This window comes from Solanum lycopersicum, chromosome 2 (assembly GCF_036512215.1).
Source record: "Solanum lycopersicum chromosome 2, SLM_r2.1".
NCBI lineage: Eukaryota > Viridiplantae > Streptophyta > Magnoliopsida > Solanales > Solanaceae > Solanum > Solanum lycopersicum.
In genome coordinates this window covers 62137393-62159477 of record NC_090801.1, presented here as the reverse complement: position 1 = coordinate 62159477, position 22085 = coordinate 62137393, and the positions used below count along the sequence as shown (strand labels likewise).

The 22085-nt window shown below is 30.1% G+C and overlaps 2 protein-coding genes across 2 annotated transcripts; one reads left to right on the top strand and one right to left on the bottom strand.

The window, feature by feature from the left end:
* Positions 1-3554: 3554 nt before the first annotated feature.
* HMGR (3-hydroxy-3-methylglutaryl-coenzyme A reductase 1) lies at positions 3555-6298 on the top strand. The gene is made up of 4 exons (NM_001309881.1): positions 3555-4618; positions 4989-5170; positions 5265-5611; positions 6050-6298. The coding sequence occupies exons 1-4, from the start codon at positions 3591-3593 to the stop codon at positions 6296-6298; spliced, it is 1806 nt and encodes a 601-aa protein (NP_001296810.1). The 5' UTR covers positions 3555-3590.
* A 2853-nt stretch (positions 6299-9151) lies between these two features.
* On the bottom strand, positions 9152-13626 carry LOC101268054 (thioredoxin reductase NTRB-like). The gene is made up of 2 exons (XM_004232546.5): positions 12483-13626; positions 9152-9363 (listed from the first exon to the last, which is right to left on the bottom strand). The coding sequence occupies exons 1-2, from the start codon at positions 13513-13515 to the stop codon at positions 9293-9295; spliced, it is 1104 nt and encodes a 367-aa protein (XP_004232594.1). The 5' UTR covers positions 13516-13626; the 3' UTR covers positions 9152-9292.
* Positions 13627-22085: the final 8459 nt, after the last annotated feature.

The following is a 22085-nucleotide window of genomic DNA, read 5'->3' as shown; positions in this document are numbered from 1 at the left end:
AAAAATATTTGTCATCAATATTTTAGTCCAAAATGCCATATTATTAATGAGTCAAAAAAATTCATTTTCCAAATAAAATATTGATTATTTTATAATCAATATTTTTTTATCGTTATATAAATATAAATTAGTGATAAATATACTATGATCTTATATATATGACATATTTTTTATCGAAATGGTACATGGAATTATTATATTTTAATTGATAAAGTGAGATTAAGAAGAAAAAAAGAGTTTGTACATTTTTACTTGTTAAAGTGATCTTAGAAGAAAGAAAACAAGAATAGTGTTTCTTAAAAAAAATTTAATTAGAAAAAAGATGTGTTTAAAAAAAAATATATATTTATTTTTAAAAAAGACATTTTAATACATTTATAACTATAGAAACATTTATTGACCAAATTATTGACGATAAATGCAGTTTAAGAGGACATATTTTACCCTTTTCTCTTTTAAACAGTGAGGTGTTTGGTCAAGTGCTTGCTTCCAAAAAGTAGGAGATGATGAAGATTTTCTAAATACATATAAATAATGTTTTAAAAGCACTTCTTAAAAGTTTGATTACTGATTAATTTTGAAAAAGTAGGAGATGATGTAAATTTTCTAAATACGTTTAAATGTTTTAATTATTTGTTGATTAATTTTAAAAAATAATTTTAACACATAGTTTTAAGGATAATTTTAAACTCTTTTCCGGGATAGAATTAACGATTTACCTCACTTATTTTAACCCATAAGTTTGCACTCACTATTAAGCAGGTGTTTGAAATGCGATATGAAATTTTGATATAAAATTATGAAATAAAAATTAATGTTTAGATATGTGATATGCTAATTTCATTTCATGAGACGATCCTCGTATTATTCAAAAATCATGATTTGAGAATTTCAAATAATGATTTGAGAGTTTCAAATATAAAAATATCACACGAGTTTGTTTATATGTTGTAAAAACAATACTGTATATATTTAATAACCATTAATTTTATATGTAGATAAAATTTATCATTCATATTATTACTTTTTAAATCATTTATATCTCATATAATGATTATTCTCACTAATATAAAAAATATTATTACTTCAAATGAATTTCGACATTACCGTTTATATGCACTAAATTCATTATTTGTCATCAAATATATTTACCAATCATTGACCAATTAATGGCTCAAAGGGACAGTATTGATTCGTCTTCTCAGTCTTATGAACGACAAATGCAAGTTAAACATGAGAAGATTATCTGTATTATGTGGGTGAATTATATTGAAGAGTAAAGTCTAGTACCACACCTTATGTATAATTTTATTTGTTATTGAATTAAAATTTAATCAATAAATATTATATATATTAAAAATATTTTTGTAATTGTATATTATGCGATTTTATAAACTTACTTTTATTTAGTAAAATTATATAAAAAATTAGGACTATTTTAATAGTTTCACAACTTATAAATTTTTTTATATTTATAATTTATAAAAAAACAAACTATATAAATATTCAACTCGCAATACCAAATAACCTTTTAACTTAATCTCATAATTTCATATTACGTTACTAATCGGATCCTCAAATTGTTTAAGCAAGAATCTGACCCAAAAGGGATGGATCACGTGGTTGTTGGTAGCACGTGACATATGAAGTATACTTACAAATAATTTTATTCACCTTCGATTTACTAAAGGTTTGTATAGTATAATTTAATTCACGTCACTAGGTATTTTACGCATACAGTAGATCAATACGATCCTGAACTAGTTAATAGTGTATTTTTATCTCATGAATTATTTAATAATATATTGTAAAGGTATATATGTGTCTACGTGGATACATTACTAGTTATATTTTCACATTATTTTTATGTTCAAGTGGACAAATATATATGTTTAAAATACGGTATTAAATAATATATAGGTAATTAGTCCCTATAAGTCTAGTATCGCAACAGCAAATTCGATCAAAGTTGAAAAATATTTTTCAAAATTTTATTCTTAGATATAATAAAAGCTCAATCTCATAATCACGTGAATCTAAAAAAATTTATCCATATTTTATACTTAAATTTTGAATTTGTCTCAAATATCATCCGAGAAGGAATTTAGTTCTTGTGCTTGTATCCATTTTTGTGTCTACTCCCATTTATCCAATTCACCAGTCAACTTGGCTAAGTAAAATTTGAACAAGCCCTTCTATTTTTTATTTTATTTTTTCAAATCAAACAATATAAGACTCCTTCTTCTATAAAAATAAAATAAAATAAAATAAAAATTGTCCCTAAGCAAGAAAAAATCAAAACTAATTACTACTACCCTTTAGCTCTAAATAAGAAAGTTAAAAGACAGAGAAAATAAAAATAAAAATGAGGAGGTAGGCAGGTAGCTAAGTAGTTGAGGCATATAACAAATTATTTGGAAATCTAAATTATGGATTTAAAATTGAGTTGAGCAAAATATGGACAGGTTATTATATGCTAATTTAATAAATACGTTTATTATTAATCCGATTAATTTCCTTTTTAGATGAAAAATACACTAAATGATGGGCAAAATTTAATGCATCCGATTCTTATTAAGATTTATTCTATTTATATATAATTTATTTAATTATAAAATAAAATATAATAAAACCAAATAAGAAATTGATTTTGATAAGATTTTCTAATGCTACGTGATTTTTCATTTCATGCAAAAGATGAACCTAAAATGTATTTTCATTTTAAAAATAAGTTACATGAAATTACTCAATTGCATGCTATACATGCGGTAATATCCTCTGTTTCAATAATTTTTGACTTTTTCTTTTGTAACAAGTTTAATAAAAAATAATTTTTTTCTTTTTTAACAACTCTTTAATCTCTACTTTTAACACGATATATTTAATAACATAAGATTTAATAATATTTTGAAATGTATGATAAACATTTAATTTTAAAACTACAATATGAAAAAAATAGACCAAATTAAATTGATGGAAGTACGTCTTTTAGTTAATCATTTCAACTTTTAGAAAATTACACAAAATGATAGTACTAATAATTATGGTCATCTTTTACATTTTGAATTAAGACGAGGGGATTTAGTGCCCCTTTCAAAAAAGGGTTAAATGAGATTCTCAAATTAAAACGAAGATACAAGATAGTATTAAAAAAATATATATCTTATTTTAAAAGGATAGATAGTATTAATTAGTATACCATATTTCTAACATTTTAATAATTTACATTTATTAGTTAAATTAATTAATAAAAATAATTTATATACTTATTGATTTAAAAAAAATAAATAAAAATAAAAATAATATTTACTTAATGTGATGTGAAATTAATAATGATGATAGAAATGATGGAGTATTAATCGTCCAAACAAACTACAAATAGCAGAGGGGCGAACAACACGCGGTGGGCGTGTCCCCAAATTGTAGCGCGCCAACCGCTTTTCACTCTATAAATACATTTCTTCTACTTTCGCTTCTCCACACAAACCATCACTGCTTAATACACATTTGACTTTCTCTCTCTCTCATTTCTCTTTTTTTTTTCTTTTCAAAAAGCCGGTGTTCCTGCCGGAAAATCAACTAAATTTACAATGGACGTTCGCCGGCGACCAGTTAAGCCTTTATGCACATCAAAAGATGCTTCCGCCGGCGAACCTCTGAAACAACAACAAGTTTCTTCTCCTAAAGCATCTGACGCGCTTCCACTCCCATTGTACCTAACCAATGGGTTGTTTTTCACCATGTTTTTCTCTGTTATGTATTTTCTTCTCGTAAGGTGGCGTGAGAAGATCCGTAATTCTATTCCTCTTCATGTGGTTACCCTTTCTGAATTGTTAGCTATGGTGTCATTGATTGCTTCCGTTATATATCTATTGGGTTTCTTTGGGATTGGGTTTGTTCAGTCGTTTGTGTCCAGGTCGAATAGTGATTCATGGGATATTGAGGATGAGAATGCTGAGCAGCTAATTATCGAGGAAGATAGCCGCCGGGGACCATGTGCTGCTGCAACTACTCTTGGCTGCGTTGTGCCTCCACCACCTGTTCGAAAAATTGCCCCAATGGTTCCACAGCAACCTGCCAAGGCAGCTTTGTCCCAAACGGAGAAGCCTGCGCCAATAATTATGCCAGCATTATCGGAAGATGACGAGGAGATAATACAATCTGTTGTTCAGGGTAAAACACCATCATATTCTTTGGAATCAAAGCTTGGTGATTGTATGAGAGCTGCTTCGATTCGAAAAGAGGCGTTACAGAGGATCACAGGGAAGTCATTGGAAGGGCTCCCATTGGAAGGATTTGACTATGAGTCTATTCTTGGACAATGCTGTGAGATGCCTGTAGGATATGTGCAAATACCGGTTGGTATTGCAGGGCCTTTGTTGCTTGATGGGAGAGAGTACTCAGTGCCAATGGCAACTACAGAAGGGTGTTTAGTTGCTAGCACCAACAGGGGTTGCAAGGCTATCTTTGTCTCTGGTGGCGCCAACAGCATTTTGCTCAGAGATGGCATGACAAGAGCTCCGGTTGTCCGGTTCACCACCGCCAAAAGAGCCGCAGAGTTGAAATTCTTCGTTGAGGATCCCCTTAACTTTGAGATTCTTTCTCTTATGTTCAACAAGTGAGTTTTCTTCTCATGATTACGTATATTCTTAATTGTTTCTTCTACGAGTACTAGCTATTCGTAATTGGTGAGCTTTTTGTTAAAAGATTGGAGGATGCTTACCATTTTAGCAATCCGTTGTTGGTGAGAGTTAGTATGAAACAATTAAGACAAAACATTTAAGTTTTGCTTCTCTCTTAATTCTATATCTTGATTCAATATTTTCTGTTACAAATTCTTTATTCACCAGCAAAGAGAAAAGAAATGATTTGTCATATCTAGTATCCTAATTGAAAGCTTATGTTAAAAGTTACATGTCATGTGCATTTTTATTCAATATTATGTTTTCAAAATTTAAAATTTGTTTCTGTAATGGAAATTTTTGCAGATCAAGCAGATTTGCTCGATTACAGGGCATTCAATGTGCTATAGCTGGTAAAAATCTGTATATGAGATTCAGTTGTAGCACTGGTGATGCAATGGGAATGAACATGGTATCCAAAGGTGTCCAGAACGTTCTGGATTACCTTCAGAGTGAATATCCAGACATGGACGTCATTGGCATATCTGGTATTATTCCATCGACCTGTTTATGCATAGTTTTTTCCCGCAACTTGATGCACGAGATGTTTATTTAATTGAGAATCATGTGAAATATTGACAGGGAACTTTTGTTCGGATAAGAAGCCAGCAGCAGTTAACTGGATTGAAGGTAGAGGAAAATCAGTAGTTTGCGAGGCAATAATCAAGGAGGATGTAGTGAAGAAAGTGTTGAAAACTGAGGTTGCTGCTCTTGTGGAGCTGAACATGCTTAAAAACCTTACTGGGTCAGCCATGGCTGGTGCCCTCGGTGGCTTCAATGCTCATGCCAGCAACATCGTCTCTGCTGTATATTTGGCCACTGGCCAAGACCCTGCTCAAAATGTTGAGAGCTCTCACTGCATTACTATGATGGAGGCTGTAAATGATGGCAAAGACCTCCATATTTCAGTAACTATGCCTTCTATTGAGGTATACAACCAACATGCTCCTATTATTATGCTCTCCATTTCATATTAGTTGTGCATTTTACTAAAAATAATTGTCTCAAATTAGTTACATTTTACCGTTACAATATCATTTTCGTAAATTTTTAACAGAATTTCTTCATGGATGTCTAGAGGTGAAAGTGAACAACTAATATGAAATTCTAACTAGAGGTGAAAGTGAACAACTGATATGAGACGCTTACCAGTGCATGTAGGCTTTGATCTCATTTAATTGTAGTAGAATAAGTCCAGATGAAATATTGACATGTAGCATCCTTGACATTTAATGAGTGAGAACCTGTCATTGTAGCAGGCAGGTTAGGTGTGTCCTGAGTCAGTCCATAATTAAGTGGCATGCGAAGGAAGAGACAAAGTTGCACATGTTTTATACACATTAGCTAATTTGTCCTGTGAATTTCAGGTTGGTACCGTAGGTGGTGGAACTCAACTTGCATCACAGTCAGCTTGCTTGAACTTACTAGGAGTTAAAGGTGCAAATAGAGATGCACCAGGTTCAAATGCAAGACTGTTGGCCACAATAGTAGCTGGTTCTGTTCTAGCTGGTGAGCTATCTCTCATGTCAGCTATCTCTGCTGGCCAACTAGTTAAAAGTCACATGAAATATAATAGATCTATCAAAGATATTTCCCAAGTAATCAATTCCTCTTGAGGATTAATTAGCCCCCCCCCCCCCCCCCAATAAAAAGAAAGAATAGGAATAAAATTTTCAGAATTAGGGAGATCTAGCTGCAGCAGAAGAAGTACTTTGAACCAAAATTATAATATAAAAGTAATGTATTAAAGATCTTCTTTGTTCATGAATTAATAATGTGGGGAATATTCAAGAACAAGTTGGAATGTGTTGTATGTATTTTTTCTATGAAGCCATGTGAGGGTGTAGGGTCTCTTTGTTTCTGCAAATATTATATTTAGTGAACATCTCTGATGATGTTAGGTGGAAAGTTACCAGTGTCCAGTGGGGGTTAAACTTGTAATTTGCTCTCTGTTGTATTGTTTGTAATTTAGGGAGTGTAATGCCATTTTAATATTTACTCAGAAACTATGCTTTTGTATATGATTCTCTTTTTTTTTTTGTCTTCTTTATTTCAATCATTTTTGTTTGTTTATTCTGGATCTATGTGCCTAAACACGTTTAAAGTTGACACATCTGTCATGTTCATGTGAAGATTAGTTGTATTTGGGGTCTTCAAATCACCACTACTACTATTTAATTAACTATAAATTATTCTAATTCACAATTATGGATCCAAGTCAGAAGAGAATTTAAAACAGAATCATTTACGCTAATCTTGGTTTATATTCGCACTCTCTGTATCTTATTTATAATATTCTAAAAGACGATTTACCTGGACAATGAACAAAACAATGTGCTATTCTCGTAAACTTTTCGGTTTTTGGCTCTCATATACTCACTCAACGAGTAGTTCACTTAAAAAATTACCTAATTATTTTGTTGATTTGCAATCACTTGGCACAACCAGCTAAAACTATATAGGTCAAATATGATACCCTTTTATTTTTTCTCTCACAAAATAACAATGAGAAGAAAAAAAGAGACTATCATAGTAATGTTTAAAGGAAAGAGTATTATCAGATCTGGAACCATATCATTTCAAGTTATTTCTATATATTTATACTATGATTCTTTTTAGTACAAAAAATTATTGACTTTTGCTCTGGATGATTATACTGAAAATTTAGATCTATTCTTAATTAATTAATTAGTACTATTACTGCTTTCTTATTCCATTTTATTCAAATCCTACACTAGAAATAAATGTTTCATCTAAGCAAATCAACAAAGTGGTTTTACTTAAATAGTATTAAGTGTCAAATTGCTGATGATGATGAGAGGGAAAAAAAGAGTCAAGAATGATTATGGGAAGATCCAAATTTGCTGTCTAATTTAATTTAAATGATTTAGATGTTTTGTTCTCATTATTATGAATTAATTCAGCAGTCTATTACTTCCGTTCAATTAGTGATGATACATCCAAGAAATCTTATAAATAAATAAACTTCCACTTCCGTCTCAATGATTTGTATTTCTTATAAATGTATAATAAGTTGAATAATCATTGATTCCAAAGGGGGAAAAACAAATGGATCGATTTAAGTGGGGGAGGGTCAACAAAATGATGAACAAAGGATGTCATGCTATTTATACAAATCTAGGTTAAAATAAATACAAAAATTTGTCAACAAAATGAAATGGAAACATCGTCACCTAAAAAGGTTGAGAAATTTCGTGAGCAATATATCAATAATTAAATGATTTTGAATTATAAAAAAGATGAAGACATTTTGAATAAATAATTTTAATTTATTGATCATCTAAAAAATTAACTCTTACCATGACTTATACCTATAAAGTGTAAAGGACATATTTTCTTTATTTTCTGTTGAATAATTTCGCATTATATCAATGATGAAATGTGAGATTTTTTTTCTTTTTATTGTGAGCGCCTTTGATTAATACCAAATAAAAGTCTAACCCTAAATTGGAAACTAACTAAAGTTTGTAAACTCTGTGGGGACTCATGGGAGTAATAATAATTATGATGGGAGAGGATCTTTCGGGGTCAACAATTTCTTCGTCATGTGCAATAATGAGACTGCTTCACTCTTAATCAAAGATCTTGTGTTCATATCTTAAAAGTGTCGACCCCAAATATGACCTGCAGTAGGCAATGCTCCAATACGAACTCCAGTAAATAAGAAACCAAAGAAAGAAAACCTAAATAAATGTTTCTAGTGTTTTTTCACCAAACTTTGCATCTAAATGAACGCCTAAACTTATCGATTCACCTACTTAGCCATCCATGACTATGAGTGAATAAAGTGAATAAAGTAGACTGTAATGTATTCATAGCTGCAAGATGCAAAATATGGAATTAAAATTTAAGTTAGTAATAACCAGTCATTGGATTGTCACATTGATATGAAACTCAAATTAACCATTAATATATACTCCCATCCTTCTATTTTACTTGTTCGTGTATTAAAAATAGATATTTCATTTTTATTTGAGGTTGTTGCAGACTTAATTTCTGAGATCACAACGGAAGTTAAGGACTTCACTGTCCACTGTCGTTTTGAAGAAGGATTAATGGCTGAAAAAAATGTGATAAAAGGCCAATTAAGATATGATGTAAATGAGATGCGTAATTATGGGAAACGTTACAAATACCAATCGCGAAAATTAATATTTGATTAAGAAGTAATAACCGTTGAGGCTTTAAAGCCAATGTAAGTAATAACAATTGAATTAATTTGGTACAGTTACCATCAAGCTTGTTGCAACTTCATTATAAACCTCAATCACAGGAGTATAGAATGATCATTACTCGACTGGAGAAAACGAAAAGAAGAAATAACATAATCAATCCGATCTCCAAGCTATCCTATTTGCCCAAACTCTAATTACTAAGTTGAGTTCATTGATTGATGGATGCTTCGACCTCATTGTTTAACAAGGGATGAACCGTCGCTCAAACAATCATTTAATAAAAATATACGTATATTCATTTCAATCATAAACATTAGCGAGGAAACAAATTCTTAATACATAGATATCAAATCAATCCAGACCTTTGCAGCAACTCCAGTACCAGAGCTACTTCAATGGAACAACACAAAGCAATCAATCACTCTTTCCCACTTGGGCACCAATTTCTTGCAAGTAATGTTCAGCATCCAAAGCCGCCATGCACCCTACAAAAGCATGCCCCAAAAGAAAAAACAAAAACAACCTTAAGCCATATGTTATCTCGAGAGGAAGGCGAGGAGTCAAGACGCAGTTTGTTGCACTCGAAGATCAAAGTGATAAACGAAGCAAAAGCACATGGATATAATCATCAGAAGTACCAAAGTAACGAACGTCAACGATGCTAAGGTTATCAATACCAGTATGCCAATGATGCTGATACATAACAGCAAGAAAATGTTTTAAAAAGAAAAAGGACAGAGGCACAATTAAAAATAATAATAATCTAGGTAACCAAGGCAAAGGTACCAACGTTACAAAGCACACCCAACAGACATCAAATTATCTGACAAGGTTCTCCATATGTACACTGCATCCAACAGGCATCATATTTCTTTCACAAGTAAATAAGCATAATGTAAAATGCAACGCTGAATGGAAAAGGCCAATAGAACATTGTTCAAGAACGTAAACCTAAACTAAGTAGGATCCTTGAGACACATTCCAGTAAATTAGTAACCAGAAGTGCAGGACTACATAAAATATGTGAAGCATGCAAACAAGTCCTACAATGTACACCATAATCATCATCCATATACAATCATGTCTCCCAGAAAATCACAACACATCAAGACATAACTAGAATAATAATGAATATGAGTTGCCCAAATAAAAGGCCCATATCATTTCTGTAGACTATCAGCATCTGACATCCTCACAAACTAAATCTTACAATTGAACAAACCTTTTTTGAACTAGAAAATCAATATTGACTATAACACATCACAAGGACAACTCTTAAAACTTGAACACTGAGTTTTATTTTTGTAGGAGAAGCTAAATCAACAAAAAACCATAGATATCTTTGTGGCTATAAATTATCTCACTAAAGGTAAAATGAAAAGTTTAAAGTTAAACTGTTAGAAACTACAGAAAGATGTTTTCGGGACTGACTAAAAAAAAGAGTAATACATAAATTGGGACCGAAGGAGTATTTGCTTTGCAATCTCTCTGCCTGATATATATCTTTAGGAGCTAAATCCTGCCTTAGAATGGTAAAATAGTTGGGGAAAGACCAATTCTTTTGTCATAAAACATCAAAAGCAGAGAAACAAGTCCTGCTTCTTTCATCACCAAAAAGTCCATTTGCGTGATGGATTATCAAAAGTTCAGATTCTGGTTGATGCTAGTATTTCATTGGTTCGATCAACATTGGTTTCATAGGATGAAAATTTTATGATTATAGTAAGTAAAACATGGGGTCACTAACTCTAGAGTCCGGAACCTATTTGAGTGACAGATAAAATTGACCAAAATAAGCTACAATTCTAGAAAGTAACTAAAATAGGCTTAGCATAATTTTTTCTTCCGTTTTACACAAAAGATATAAATGGCAAAAATTAGACTCTTAACGTCTATATTTTAATATAATATGAATTTTCTTTTCCACTTTATAAACTGTAACTTAACTTTTTCTTACCCTTCATAAAGTAGAAGAAAAAAAATTGTTTTACAAAAAGGAATTTTTTACACTTACACTAAATTATGTCTCTTTATGCGGTTTTTGCAGTTACTATAGTTTTTGGACAAATATACTCTAACTTTTGGTTGAGAAGACATTTTTTGTGATTGAAATGAAGAAAAATAGAATATTAAAGATGTTGAAGGTGCTATGTTTGATCGAGCTTAAATAGAGCTTGGAGGAGTTTTCAAATTAAAAACGATAAAAATACATAATGTAATAATTTTTTCCGTTTTTATGATATGTCAAAACAATATAATTCTATGAAAAATACTGCAAAAACCGTATAAAGATACATAATTTAATGTAACATGTAAAAAAAATCCTTTTTGTAAAGTAGAATTTTTTTTCTTCCACTTTATAAAGTGTCAAAAAAAATTTAACTTTATAAAGGATAAGAAAAAGTAACACCTTATAGAGTGGAAAATATGTTTTATGTTAAAATATAGACGTTAACAAACGTTAGTCTGCATTTATATTTTTGGATATAACGGAGAAAAACCAAACTAAGCCTATTATAGTTACTTTCTACAATTGTGGCTTATTTTGGTCAGTTTTATCGCTTTGTAGCTAAAAATAGGTTCCAGGCTGCTAATTCTCTTACTAACTTCCCAAATATTTCAACAATTCTTAAAAGATAGCTTAGAATAGACTTTCTACCAAGAAAAAAAAAAAAGGTTAACCTAAGCACTTGGAAAGATACCATATCACAGTCCGCTGAAAAACTTATTTTTCTTTCAAAGAACTTTCTACTTGGATTGGTTTCATATCAAGGCAATTTTTTTACTAAAATTCAAGACAAGCAAGAACATTAAACAATGAGAATGCTAAAGTTTCATAGATCATGGCAAGTCTAAACCGTGATTAGGTCTGCTCCCCACCCACCTCACACACAAAAAAATACGCACTTCTCTAAATACTACTTAACTAAATCATTATCAAGTAATCTATTTTATAAGAAATTCCACCTATTAAAACAAAATCAAATTGACACAGCTAAGCTGGTTGGTTCTTTGTTCTTCTTCTTCCCCAAATATTACACCTCTTTTTCTTCTCCATTAGCAGTGCATCCCCACCTCTGGAATGGAGTCCTTACCCTAAAACCTAGTCAAAGAACATCCACACTTAACTACAAGGCATAGAGTAACAATCAAGTGATACTTTAGGCGGCATGGTGCCTTGAAACCCTCTAAGGCATTCTCCACAATACTATTACTTTCTTTATATAATCCATTCATTCTAGCTTTCAGTAGTTGAATACTAAACCATAACAATGTAAAAAATATCAAACAAGAGTGAAACACAATAAAGACAACCATAATATTGCTAGAAGGTATTCTTTTCTTCAGCAAATAATCAGATGACATTGCTGCAACAAGTGCATTTTCTACTTTGTCGATACAGCTAATAGTTCTCTATACAAATGAAACATGTTTCTGCTAAAATTGTAGGCCAATATCAACAAAAGAAATGACTACAAACATGTCTACATGAACATCAATGAGAATTAGACTAGCATATTGATATATAAATTCTAAAAGGTTAAAAATTACAACAAGTAGAAAGTAGCATGGATACTCAGGCAAACAAAACCAAACCACTAACCTGAGCCAGCAGCAGTAATAGCTTGCCTATACTTCTTATCCTGCACATCACCAGCAGCAAAAACACCCCTAACACTGGTCAGTGTCGTCCCCGGCTTAGTTACAACATATCCATCAGAATCCAACTCTAATTGCTTATCCAAAAACTTGGTAGCTGGTACGTGCCCAATGGCGAAAAACAAGCCTGAAACATTCAAATCAGACACTTCCCCTGTAACAATATTTTTCACCTTCAATCCACCCAAAAGTTTTTCCCCATAAGCCTCCACTACAGTAGAATTCCAAATCACCTCTATTTTAGGGTTACTCAATGCCCTATTTTGCATTATCTTCGATGCCCTAAATTCATCCCTCCTATGAATTATATACACTTTCGAACCATATTTAGTTAAAAAATTAGCTTCTTCCATGGCAGAATCTCCACCACCAATTACAGCCAATGGTTTATTACGGAATATCGGGGCAGCGCCATCACAAACGGCGCAAGCTGATATCCCCTTATTCCAGAAACCATTATTGCCGGAGCCGGGGAATTCAAGCCTCTTAGCCACAGCACCAGTAGCGAGAATAACGGCGTCAGCTAATACAGTTCTATCATCAGAAACAACTTTAAAAGGACTTTTAGAAAAATCAACTTTAGTTACCGTTTCAGTATAAATTTGTGTCCCAAAACGAACCGACTGCGCACGACATTTTTCCATAAGCTCGCCGCCGCCGATACCTTCAGGGAAACCAGGAAAATTCTCAACATCTGTGGTGGTCGTAAGCTGACCGCCGGGAGCTATGTCGTTAGCCATCCATCCTTCGAAAAGGATCGGCTTCAGCTCTGCGCGAGCTGCGTAAATGGCAGCTGTGTGAGCTGCAGGGCCACTGCCGATTATACAAACACTAGTTTTTAGGGTTTTATGAATGTCGTCCATGGAAGAAAATTTAGGGGAATTCGCGGCGGCGGTGGTGGTGAGGGTAGCGACGGGAATTAGGTTACATGCTTTTTTGAAAGTATTTATGAGTTTTGGCCAACAGTTGCCGGTCATATTTTTCCTTTGAATTTGACTTTTGGCTGCTTAGTATTTATTTAATAGGAATATTTGAATGGAAATGTGTACACATTGGAAATGGAATTATATAGTTTTGGAAGCAAAACATATTTGGAATCCAATTACATGCTTAACTTAGTTCAATATCTATTTGGAGAATTAAAGCCCAAGTTATTCCGTTTAATTTTTCTAAAAATATTACTCCATTACTATCTTTTTTTGGAAAAAATTTTAGACTATCATTTTTTATCACGAGTATAAAATTCAAGCGAATTTAAAAATGTCAGATTTTGAATTTTTTAGTAATATCATAAGTTTAACCATTATTTAAGAATACAGTGCAATAGACACGATTCATCATTTAACTAAAAGTCTTAAATTCAAATCCTAAACATAAAAAAAATGAAACGTGCTAGGAAATAGATAGAAAAAAGATTTAGCTATCTTAACGTGAAATCTAGGAATAATTAATAAATCGTCTTTGGATAAGGAAATCCAAAGAATCACATCCAAATATATAATGATGGATTGTAAAACTCAAAATGTCACCCTTTTTTTTTTTTACTTCTTCAACAGAAGATTGCTTAATTGCGTACGTATAGCTACTTCCTTTGTTTTCATATTAAACCTTCATATTAGGATGGTTTGATAAAATTCAACTTGTCTGATTACATTTTAGTATTTTTTTTCCAATTAAAATATGATGTCCTATTTGACTCAATCTATTATTGTTAGTATTATTGTTAGTTTTTAATTAGATTGTTCATTTTACTTGTCAAAGTCTAAAACAAATAACATAAATTTTAGACAATCCCGATATCACTAACGTAGTCTAGAAAGAATCAATAAAAATAAAATACAGATTCATCATTTTGTTTTACTAGAAGCTCGAGTCTGTAGACTAATTTTTCTATATAATCTTTTATGATGAGTAATTTCAGAACGGCTCAACCTGCGTTATAACAAGACTGAGCAATATTCAACAATTCGAATCCTTCCAATAAGAATGCTATTGATCAAGAATTTTAGGCCCAATACGAAAGGCAAAGAGGGAAACAATTTCACAAATAGCCAAAAGGATGAGTCCACTGCTTAATTTAACATTTAGCCCAATTGCAGTTCAATTATGTTCACAAGTCAATAATGTTGACAATTTAGTCCTGGTTTTCTTCTCTGTCATGTGAGTCTACATTTGAAAAACCTACTACACCCATAATCGTGACTGACATGTTTCTATATCTACATATTTTATTATGCATACAGACTATAGTATATAATTATTTGATTGTTGAAATGAGATCTAGTGCTTTATATGTTAATGAAATGATTCTCTATATATATTAGTTAAACAGTGTTTACCAGCACAATCTTGATGTATCAAATGAGCATGGTTGATGAAATCATGAGCGGAGCTAAAGGGCAGAAATAATTTATTTAAATCTTATTCTACAGAAACACCATATATATTAGATAGTGTTGAACGAAGAATCTTAAAATATATATATTTTTCCATAGAAAAGAGAAATATAACTAAAGGTGATTATCTCTATTTATTGATGATGTAATGCTTGCAAAATTGTATTTGTTGAAAAAGTGAAAGATAATAATTCTTAATCTTTTTTTTTTGTTGATAAATGTCACCATCTTAATTAGTTTAAGCTTTAGTTGAGCCTTGAACTTTCTAAAGTTAGTTTCTTGAAGTCAAATGTGTTTACTTTAAGTTCATATTTTTGTATCATGATATATATTCAGACGTTATTTTAGATTATAAGAGTTTATGTCTTATTAAACATAAATTTGATTGTTAAAGGATAAAAATTGAAGACTAGCTCATTTAAAGGTCAAAACGTCGATTCTGAAAATGCAACTGTCTGTATAGTATTGTTGGCTAAGATTTAAGAAATAGCCTTTTGCCCACTCTAATCTACTTTTTTCAATCATAGTATGTAACCTAATCTACTTAGCTAAAACCAAAAAAGTCAGTGAGCAAAAATGATGTGAAATTGATTAAAGGCAAAGAAATTAACTTTAATCTCATCACCAATTAAAGAAATCAAAAGTGATTAACATTATGGAGACATGTAACTAAATCAACTTTTTCTAAAGTTTGAAAAATAGGATGGCGCCATAAAGTCTATATGTTTAGATTTTCAACCCCTAAAAAAAAAAATTCCCTCAACCACCTTTTATTTATTTCTTTAATTTCTCAAATTTTCTACTTATTTAAAAGTTAGTCAAATAAAATGACCTTGGGTTAGGTGGTCAGCACATCTTTCAAATCTTTATTGGTACCTACTACATTAATAAGATTGTCACTCCCAACGTGAAGTTATAATATAAGTAATTATCAAATTAATGACAACATTAATGCCATAGCACAAGGTTAAAATTTGAAATTTTTGAATACTGATATCTTTCTTATTCATCGCATTAATTTTTTAAAATATTTTTTTTGTTTTTCCCCCCTAATAAAAGCTTCACTATATTACATTACATCTCCATATGCATATTTCAGTGGGAAACACAAGGACAGACAAAACTCTGTCCTAGACTCCTAGGTACCAAAAAAATAAAATTATACTCCTTCCGTTCCTTTTATAAGTCATTTATTCTTATAAATAGCTGAATTATAATATTTGTATTTTATCTATTATATTTTGGTAGAATAATTAATTGATTTTGTTATTTATTAAAAATGTAATTTAAAAAAATATTAAATAAGGATAGAAAGGTAAAATTATATTATTTTGTTGATACAAATATAAAGTAAAAATATGAGATTTAAAATAATACGGAAAAAATACATACGAGGATTAAATGATCTTTTGTTACCGCTTTCAAATAAATAGAAGAAAACGACTTTTTGAGATTTCTCACAAAATATATACAAAACTATAATTAAGTTTGTAAATAATTACAAAACAAAATCTCCTCTAAATTTAAAATTGCGTTTTGGTTGGGTTGGAGTAAAAGATGTCCAAATATAGAAGGTATTATTTTTATTAACAAATTGAATAAAAAGGTGTTATATAAGCCAGTTTTATAAAAACAACAAATAATATAAGATCCTTTTACCTTTAATAAGAAATCACTTATTTAAAATTCGAATGTCAAAATATTTTCTTTACTAATCTTGTGAATGCTTTTCTTTCAACGAGTATCATTTTAATGAATTTAAATTAGTTGAGCCTCACACATAATACGAAAAAAAATTAAAATCTGAAAGAAGTAAACAAAATTATAGCTCAGGCAATTTTTCACCTGATTTTGATTTCAGTGTACACTACTACATGACTAAAAAGAACACAAATACATGTGAAGTGATCGAAGTAAAAAAAAGAAAAAATCGAAGCTCAACTAATACTTTACACAAGAAACATAATTTGTCATGTTTCTCCTTTTCACTAATTAATTAACAATTAATTTCATGGGTGATGAGAACTGGTTTTTCCTCAATAGAAAGTGAATTTCTTTTAATAAAATCCAAGCAATCAGCTATAGCTTCAGCATAAAAGGAATTTGAACGTCCGTACGATTTCAATCTATAATCACAATTACTTTTGTTATAATTTCCATACATAGCACAATCTGCGTGTTCGCTCACCAAATTCCTGTTGCAGCTTCGTCCATAATATTGATCGCGACGATCTTTTGTATCATCGTTAAAATTCTTTTTTATCAAACGAAGCGCGTGTCGATAGGATGATCTCCATGATCTGCTGAAGAGTCTGCACAAATAGAGAAATTTAGCACGGAGTCTTTGTACTGAGAACCTTCTGGAATTTAGCTTAAAACCTCTTGTAATTCCACAGCATCTTCTTCCAACTCTTTTGTAACTCATATAACCCATGATGAGAAATATTTTTTGTTGTGAATGAATGAAGATTTGAAGAAAGGAGTTTGTGGAGAAAGAAGGATGTTATAATTAAGGGAAATATTTTAGTTCAAGTTGGTGTGGAAGGAGAGAAGTTGGGAGATAATGGTACTTATATATATTGGTTGGGTTTTGGTGGTGGGGGTGGGGTTTGATGGGAACTTTTAATTTGGAATATTGGTCTTAAGCGGAGGTAAGACTTGAAAACGGATCGGGATCGTGACCAAGTGGTAAGTATTCTTTCGGTATCAATTGAAATTTTTATTTCAAATTTATCATTTTCTATCGATGAGGGTTGTGGTAGAGTAGTAAGTACTTTTTCATTCTTAAGCAAAAGATCTTGGATCTGAGTCTCTTTGAATATGGAGTCGCTTTTATTAAGCGCGAATCTTGAGTCCCTATGTATATACATTAGTTGTCTTTGTTTAGAGAACATTTTATATGTTTCAATGTGGAACTTCTCAATCCGATTCTAAATTTAATGAAACTCCAATTTATGTATCGAACATAGAATGAAAAAAATAAAAAAGAGAGAAAGAAAGGAGTTTTAGCTTGTGTAATATATGCTCCTCGTGTCCTAATTTACGTGACATTTTTCAATTTTCAAAAGACAAACAATTTAAGTTTAATTAAAATTTTGCGTATGAACTCTTCAATTTTTGGAAATGATATTCAGATATTTGTAAACAACGTAAAAAAAACTATAAGTCTTGTGAACTCTTCAATTTTTTTGTAAATTAAATTTAAATATTTGTAAACCACGTAGAAAAAGCTATAAATCTAAATGATTAATAACGATGATAGACTTATTTAAATTTTAAAATCTAAAAAATCTCCGCGCAAAACATAACGAAGAGAATATCCCTTTTAGTTCAGTTTTAAAAGTTAAATCATAGAGTATTTTTTTATTTTAACAATTATTAGTATTTAATAGTACCATCTTCAGTTTATCTTTAGTCTACTTAAAAGATCAAGAAAAAATTAATATTATTTTGAGTAATTTTGGTGAACATAATAAAGTTTTTTCTTATTTAAAAATTTTGCATCAATTAAATGATATTATATAAATTGAGACAAATAAAGCATATAAATTTTAATAAATATTTTGAAGTATATTCTTTTCGCTATTTAGATACGAGAAGAATAATAATTTACAATACTTTTTATATAATTATTAAATATCTTACTTTTAATTCTAAAATATTAAATTTATCTAAATATTTTTCGTTTTGTAAAATTAATCAAATTAATTTTTAGAAAAAACCACACAATTATTTTTGGGGGGAGGGAGTATTTACATATATTATCCGCAGAAAAATAGTGAGGGTATGATCTCAGAAGATTATCATAATCTGATTATGTATGAACAATATTTTCTGATTATATTTAGTATTTAATTATGTAATATTTAATGGGTTAATTCTAAGGGTCGGTTTGGACAAAATTCGAGTTGAAAAAAAAAAAGTTTTTTTTAATGTTGAAGTTGCAAACAAAAAAAAATGTGGAAGGGACATTGTGTTTGTATTGTTGGATTCCAATATGCCACTAAAAAAAATGCATTTCAGTATTTGTAAATATTTTATGGCCTTGAACTTTAATATTCGATATTTTTTGGGGAAATACTGGAAAACTTGTTTTGATGAGTCTTTTAAAGTGAAATAAAACATATTTCTAATTCTCTTTAATCAAGTATAATTCTGGTTCAGAAACGGCTTCACATTACAACTTATAAATTACATTTAGTAGAATTCAGTAATTTTTAAACATAATTTTTAATTTTTAAATATAATTTTGATTTTTAAAAATTTAATTAAATACTATCCAACAAAAAAGTTAAAATTATAATTAATATTAAACAAATTATAAATTTTTGGTAGGATGGTGCACTATAATAAAAATGATCATTAACGGTATTTAATTTTTAATTGTCGCTAGATATGTATTTTTAGTGACAATTGTCACTTTTTGTATATGTCCTAAAGCCTTTAGCGATATTGATTTAATGACACTTAATTAATGTCGATAAAGACTTTAACATTCTTTCTTAATGTCAATATTTAATATTACTAAAAAGTTATTTTTATTATACCGATGGAGTGTAGTAAAAAAGTCTCTATTTCACGAATTAATCAAGTGACTAGAGTAGTTGAAAGATAAGATAGGCATAAAAAAGAACATTTTAACAACAAAGCTGATGATCTAACTTCAATCATGCAATACACAAGGGTCCATTAATTAATTAATTAACAATTAATCTCGATTTCTTTAGTATAATTAGTCTCACAAATTTTGTCCCATCAATTGCATAGTTTACTTCAAAGGCCAAACCTGTCGGTAAAATATTCTACTTAAAACATTTTTTCATACTACTCTATATATGATCTACATTACTTTTATAACTTGATGATGATTATATAAAACTAATATTCCATCATCAAAAAAAAATGGACGGTACAAATTTTCAAGACATCGGTGTAATATAATATTATATGAAAAACATGGTGCATATAATAAAAGCGGTGAGCAGTTTCTAACCACAAAAAATGCAAATAAATAATTAATTAACACATAAATATTATTTATATTGTGATAAGAGGACAAGACTGCATGCATGTACAATATAATTAGTAACAATATATTTTCATTTTCAATTAATTAAAAGGATTTAGTATTATCGATCACGATCCAAAAACAGAAAATAAAATAAATAAAGTTAGAGATAACTTTCTTGAATTTATTAATCTAGTGATTTGTCTCTTCTTTCAGTTTCTGGTTCCATGTGTCATAGTTAACTATTAGGGGAAAAAACATTAGTGTAGTAGATAATTTTCCTTATTGTACTATTGCCTAGTAAAGTAGGGAACTAATATTTTGTTTGTTTTGTGTTTGTTTTTTGATTAAGTTAATCAAATTTAGATTACTTATAAGTTAGTATAATATTAGTCATGCTTCATTGCAACAACTATATATGACTTTTATGGTTTATAAAGGGCTGGATGAATCTAGTAGAGGCGCTTAAAGAGGAGCACTATTTTTTTTTAAAAAAGAAATTCCAATTCGCTTTTATTTCTCTAAATTATACTTTGCACATTCCTTAAATGATACTGATTAATATAAGTATTTTATCATAACATGTATAATATATATATATTATTGGCATATAGCTTAAGGTTTTGAAAATTGATATGAAAAATAATCGAGGGTAAAAATAAAAAAAAGAAACTATTTTTTTATATATATAAAAAATAAAGCAAAAATGAAAATTTAATCTAAAATAGTGAACAAAATTAAAGTGGAAGAATGAATTATTTACTCTTTAGGATGGATGTTGCTCAATTAGTCAGCTTAATTTGACCATCACCTTTGAAATTAAGACGCGCTTAAACTTGGGTAAATTCATTTATAATTAACTTAGGCTTATTTTAATCATGTGCTTAAATTCAAATTCATCTAAACTTAATTGATTTCGGCTAAGTATATAGATCACATTGAGCTTAAGGAAATTTGTTAGAATATTAATTTTTTTAAAAAAAAATTACTTATTAAATTCAGTTATTTTAAATCGCCCGAACGCAAACCACCGATTTTACATCTTTTGGCTGTCTGCTAGTTTCCATGAAATAGTAAAGTAGTTAGCCGTAAAGTCATAATCTACAAAAGCACAATTTGTGGGGAGCTTGACAAATACATGAATTTCGAATTGCTATATGTACTATGCTACCTCAATTCATGACTAAGAAACATACATATAGCACTCAGAAAAATCATACTATAAAATTAATAATATTGATGTGAACTCAAAAGCACATGTAGGTTACCATCTTGGACCGCAAGATGTTTCCCCCTTTTTTCATTTTCTAGGCAAGTTTTAGGTGAAAAGGTCTAGGTCCTTTGTACATCATATCATCACTTTTCAAAACCAATTTATGAGAAGTGGCATTCTAAGGTGGAGGCCAAGTGTCTATGTACAAAACCAAAAGGGAACACATGTATCAACAAAATATATCTTAATAATACTATTAAATTGACAAATTAATAAAACAAAGAGGAAATGTTTGCAACTTGATCAATCTCATGAAGACCTACATGTTCCAAAAAGTCACTTTGTTACGGTGAAAAGAACACAATTCTTGCTACTTGCCACCAACTTATATACTTCCTTCGTCCCATTTTTTATGTAGTATTATTTTTTTTTTTGTCAGTCTCAAAAAGAATTTCACATTTTCTATATGGTAAGTATTTAAAGGTGCAATTTTTCTTTTGTCTTTGTTGGTTTTGTTGGATTTTAAAAAATGTGTGAATGGAAAATGAAGAGTTGCGACTTTTATGAAGAGTTGTGACTTTTATGAAAAGTTGTGACTTTTTATGAAAAGTTGCGGTTTTTATGAAAAGTTGTGACTTTTATGGAAAGTTGTGACTTTTATGAAAGGTGACGACCTTTCTGAAAGATTGTGACTTTTCCAAAGGTTTGTAACCTTTCCGGTAAGGCACAATAAGAACCTTTTTGCACTATCCTTTGTTTTCTATAAACTGAGAAATTTTCTCTCATTTTAAATAGAACTTATGGACTTCTTCTTCAACTACTAAATCCAGTATTCTAAGTGTATTTTACTGCCCTTAAGTGGTTCGCTGACACCAGAGTTTTTGGTATCTATACTCTAGTGGTTGAGATCATTTTACCCTAGGAGGTCAT

Bases quoted from the DNA above. Each gene is read 5' to 3' on its own strand.
- LOC101268054 (XM_004232546.5), bottom strand. From the start codon at position 13,515: ATGACCGGCAACTGTTGGCCAAAACTCATAAATACTTTCAAAAAAGCA. The intron at 9,364-12,482 runs GTTAGTGGTTTG...ATGCTTTTGTAG, and splicing joins TATTACTGCTGCTGGCTCAG to GGTGCATGGCGGCTTTGGAT.
- HMGR (NM_001309881.1), top strand. From the start codon at position 3,591: ATGGACGTTCGCCGGCGACCAGTTAAGCCTTTATGCACATCAAAAGAT. The intron at 4,619-4,988 runs GTGAGTTTTCTT...AAATTTTTGCAG, and splicing joins CTTTCTCTTATGTTCAACAA to ATCAAGCAGATTTGCTCGAT. The intron at 5,171-5,264 runs GTATTATTCCAT...AAATATTGACAG, and splicing joins GGACGTCATTGGCATATCTG to GGAACTTTTGTTCGGATAAG.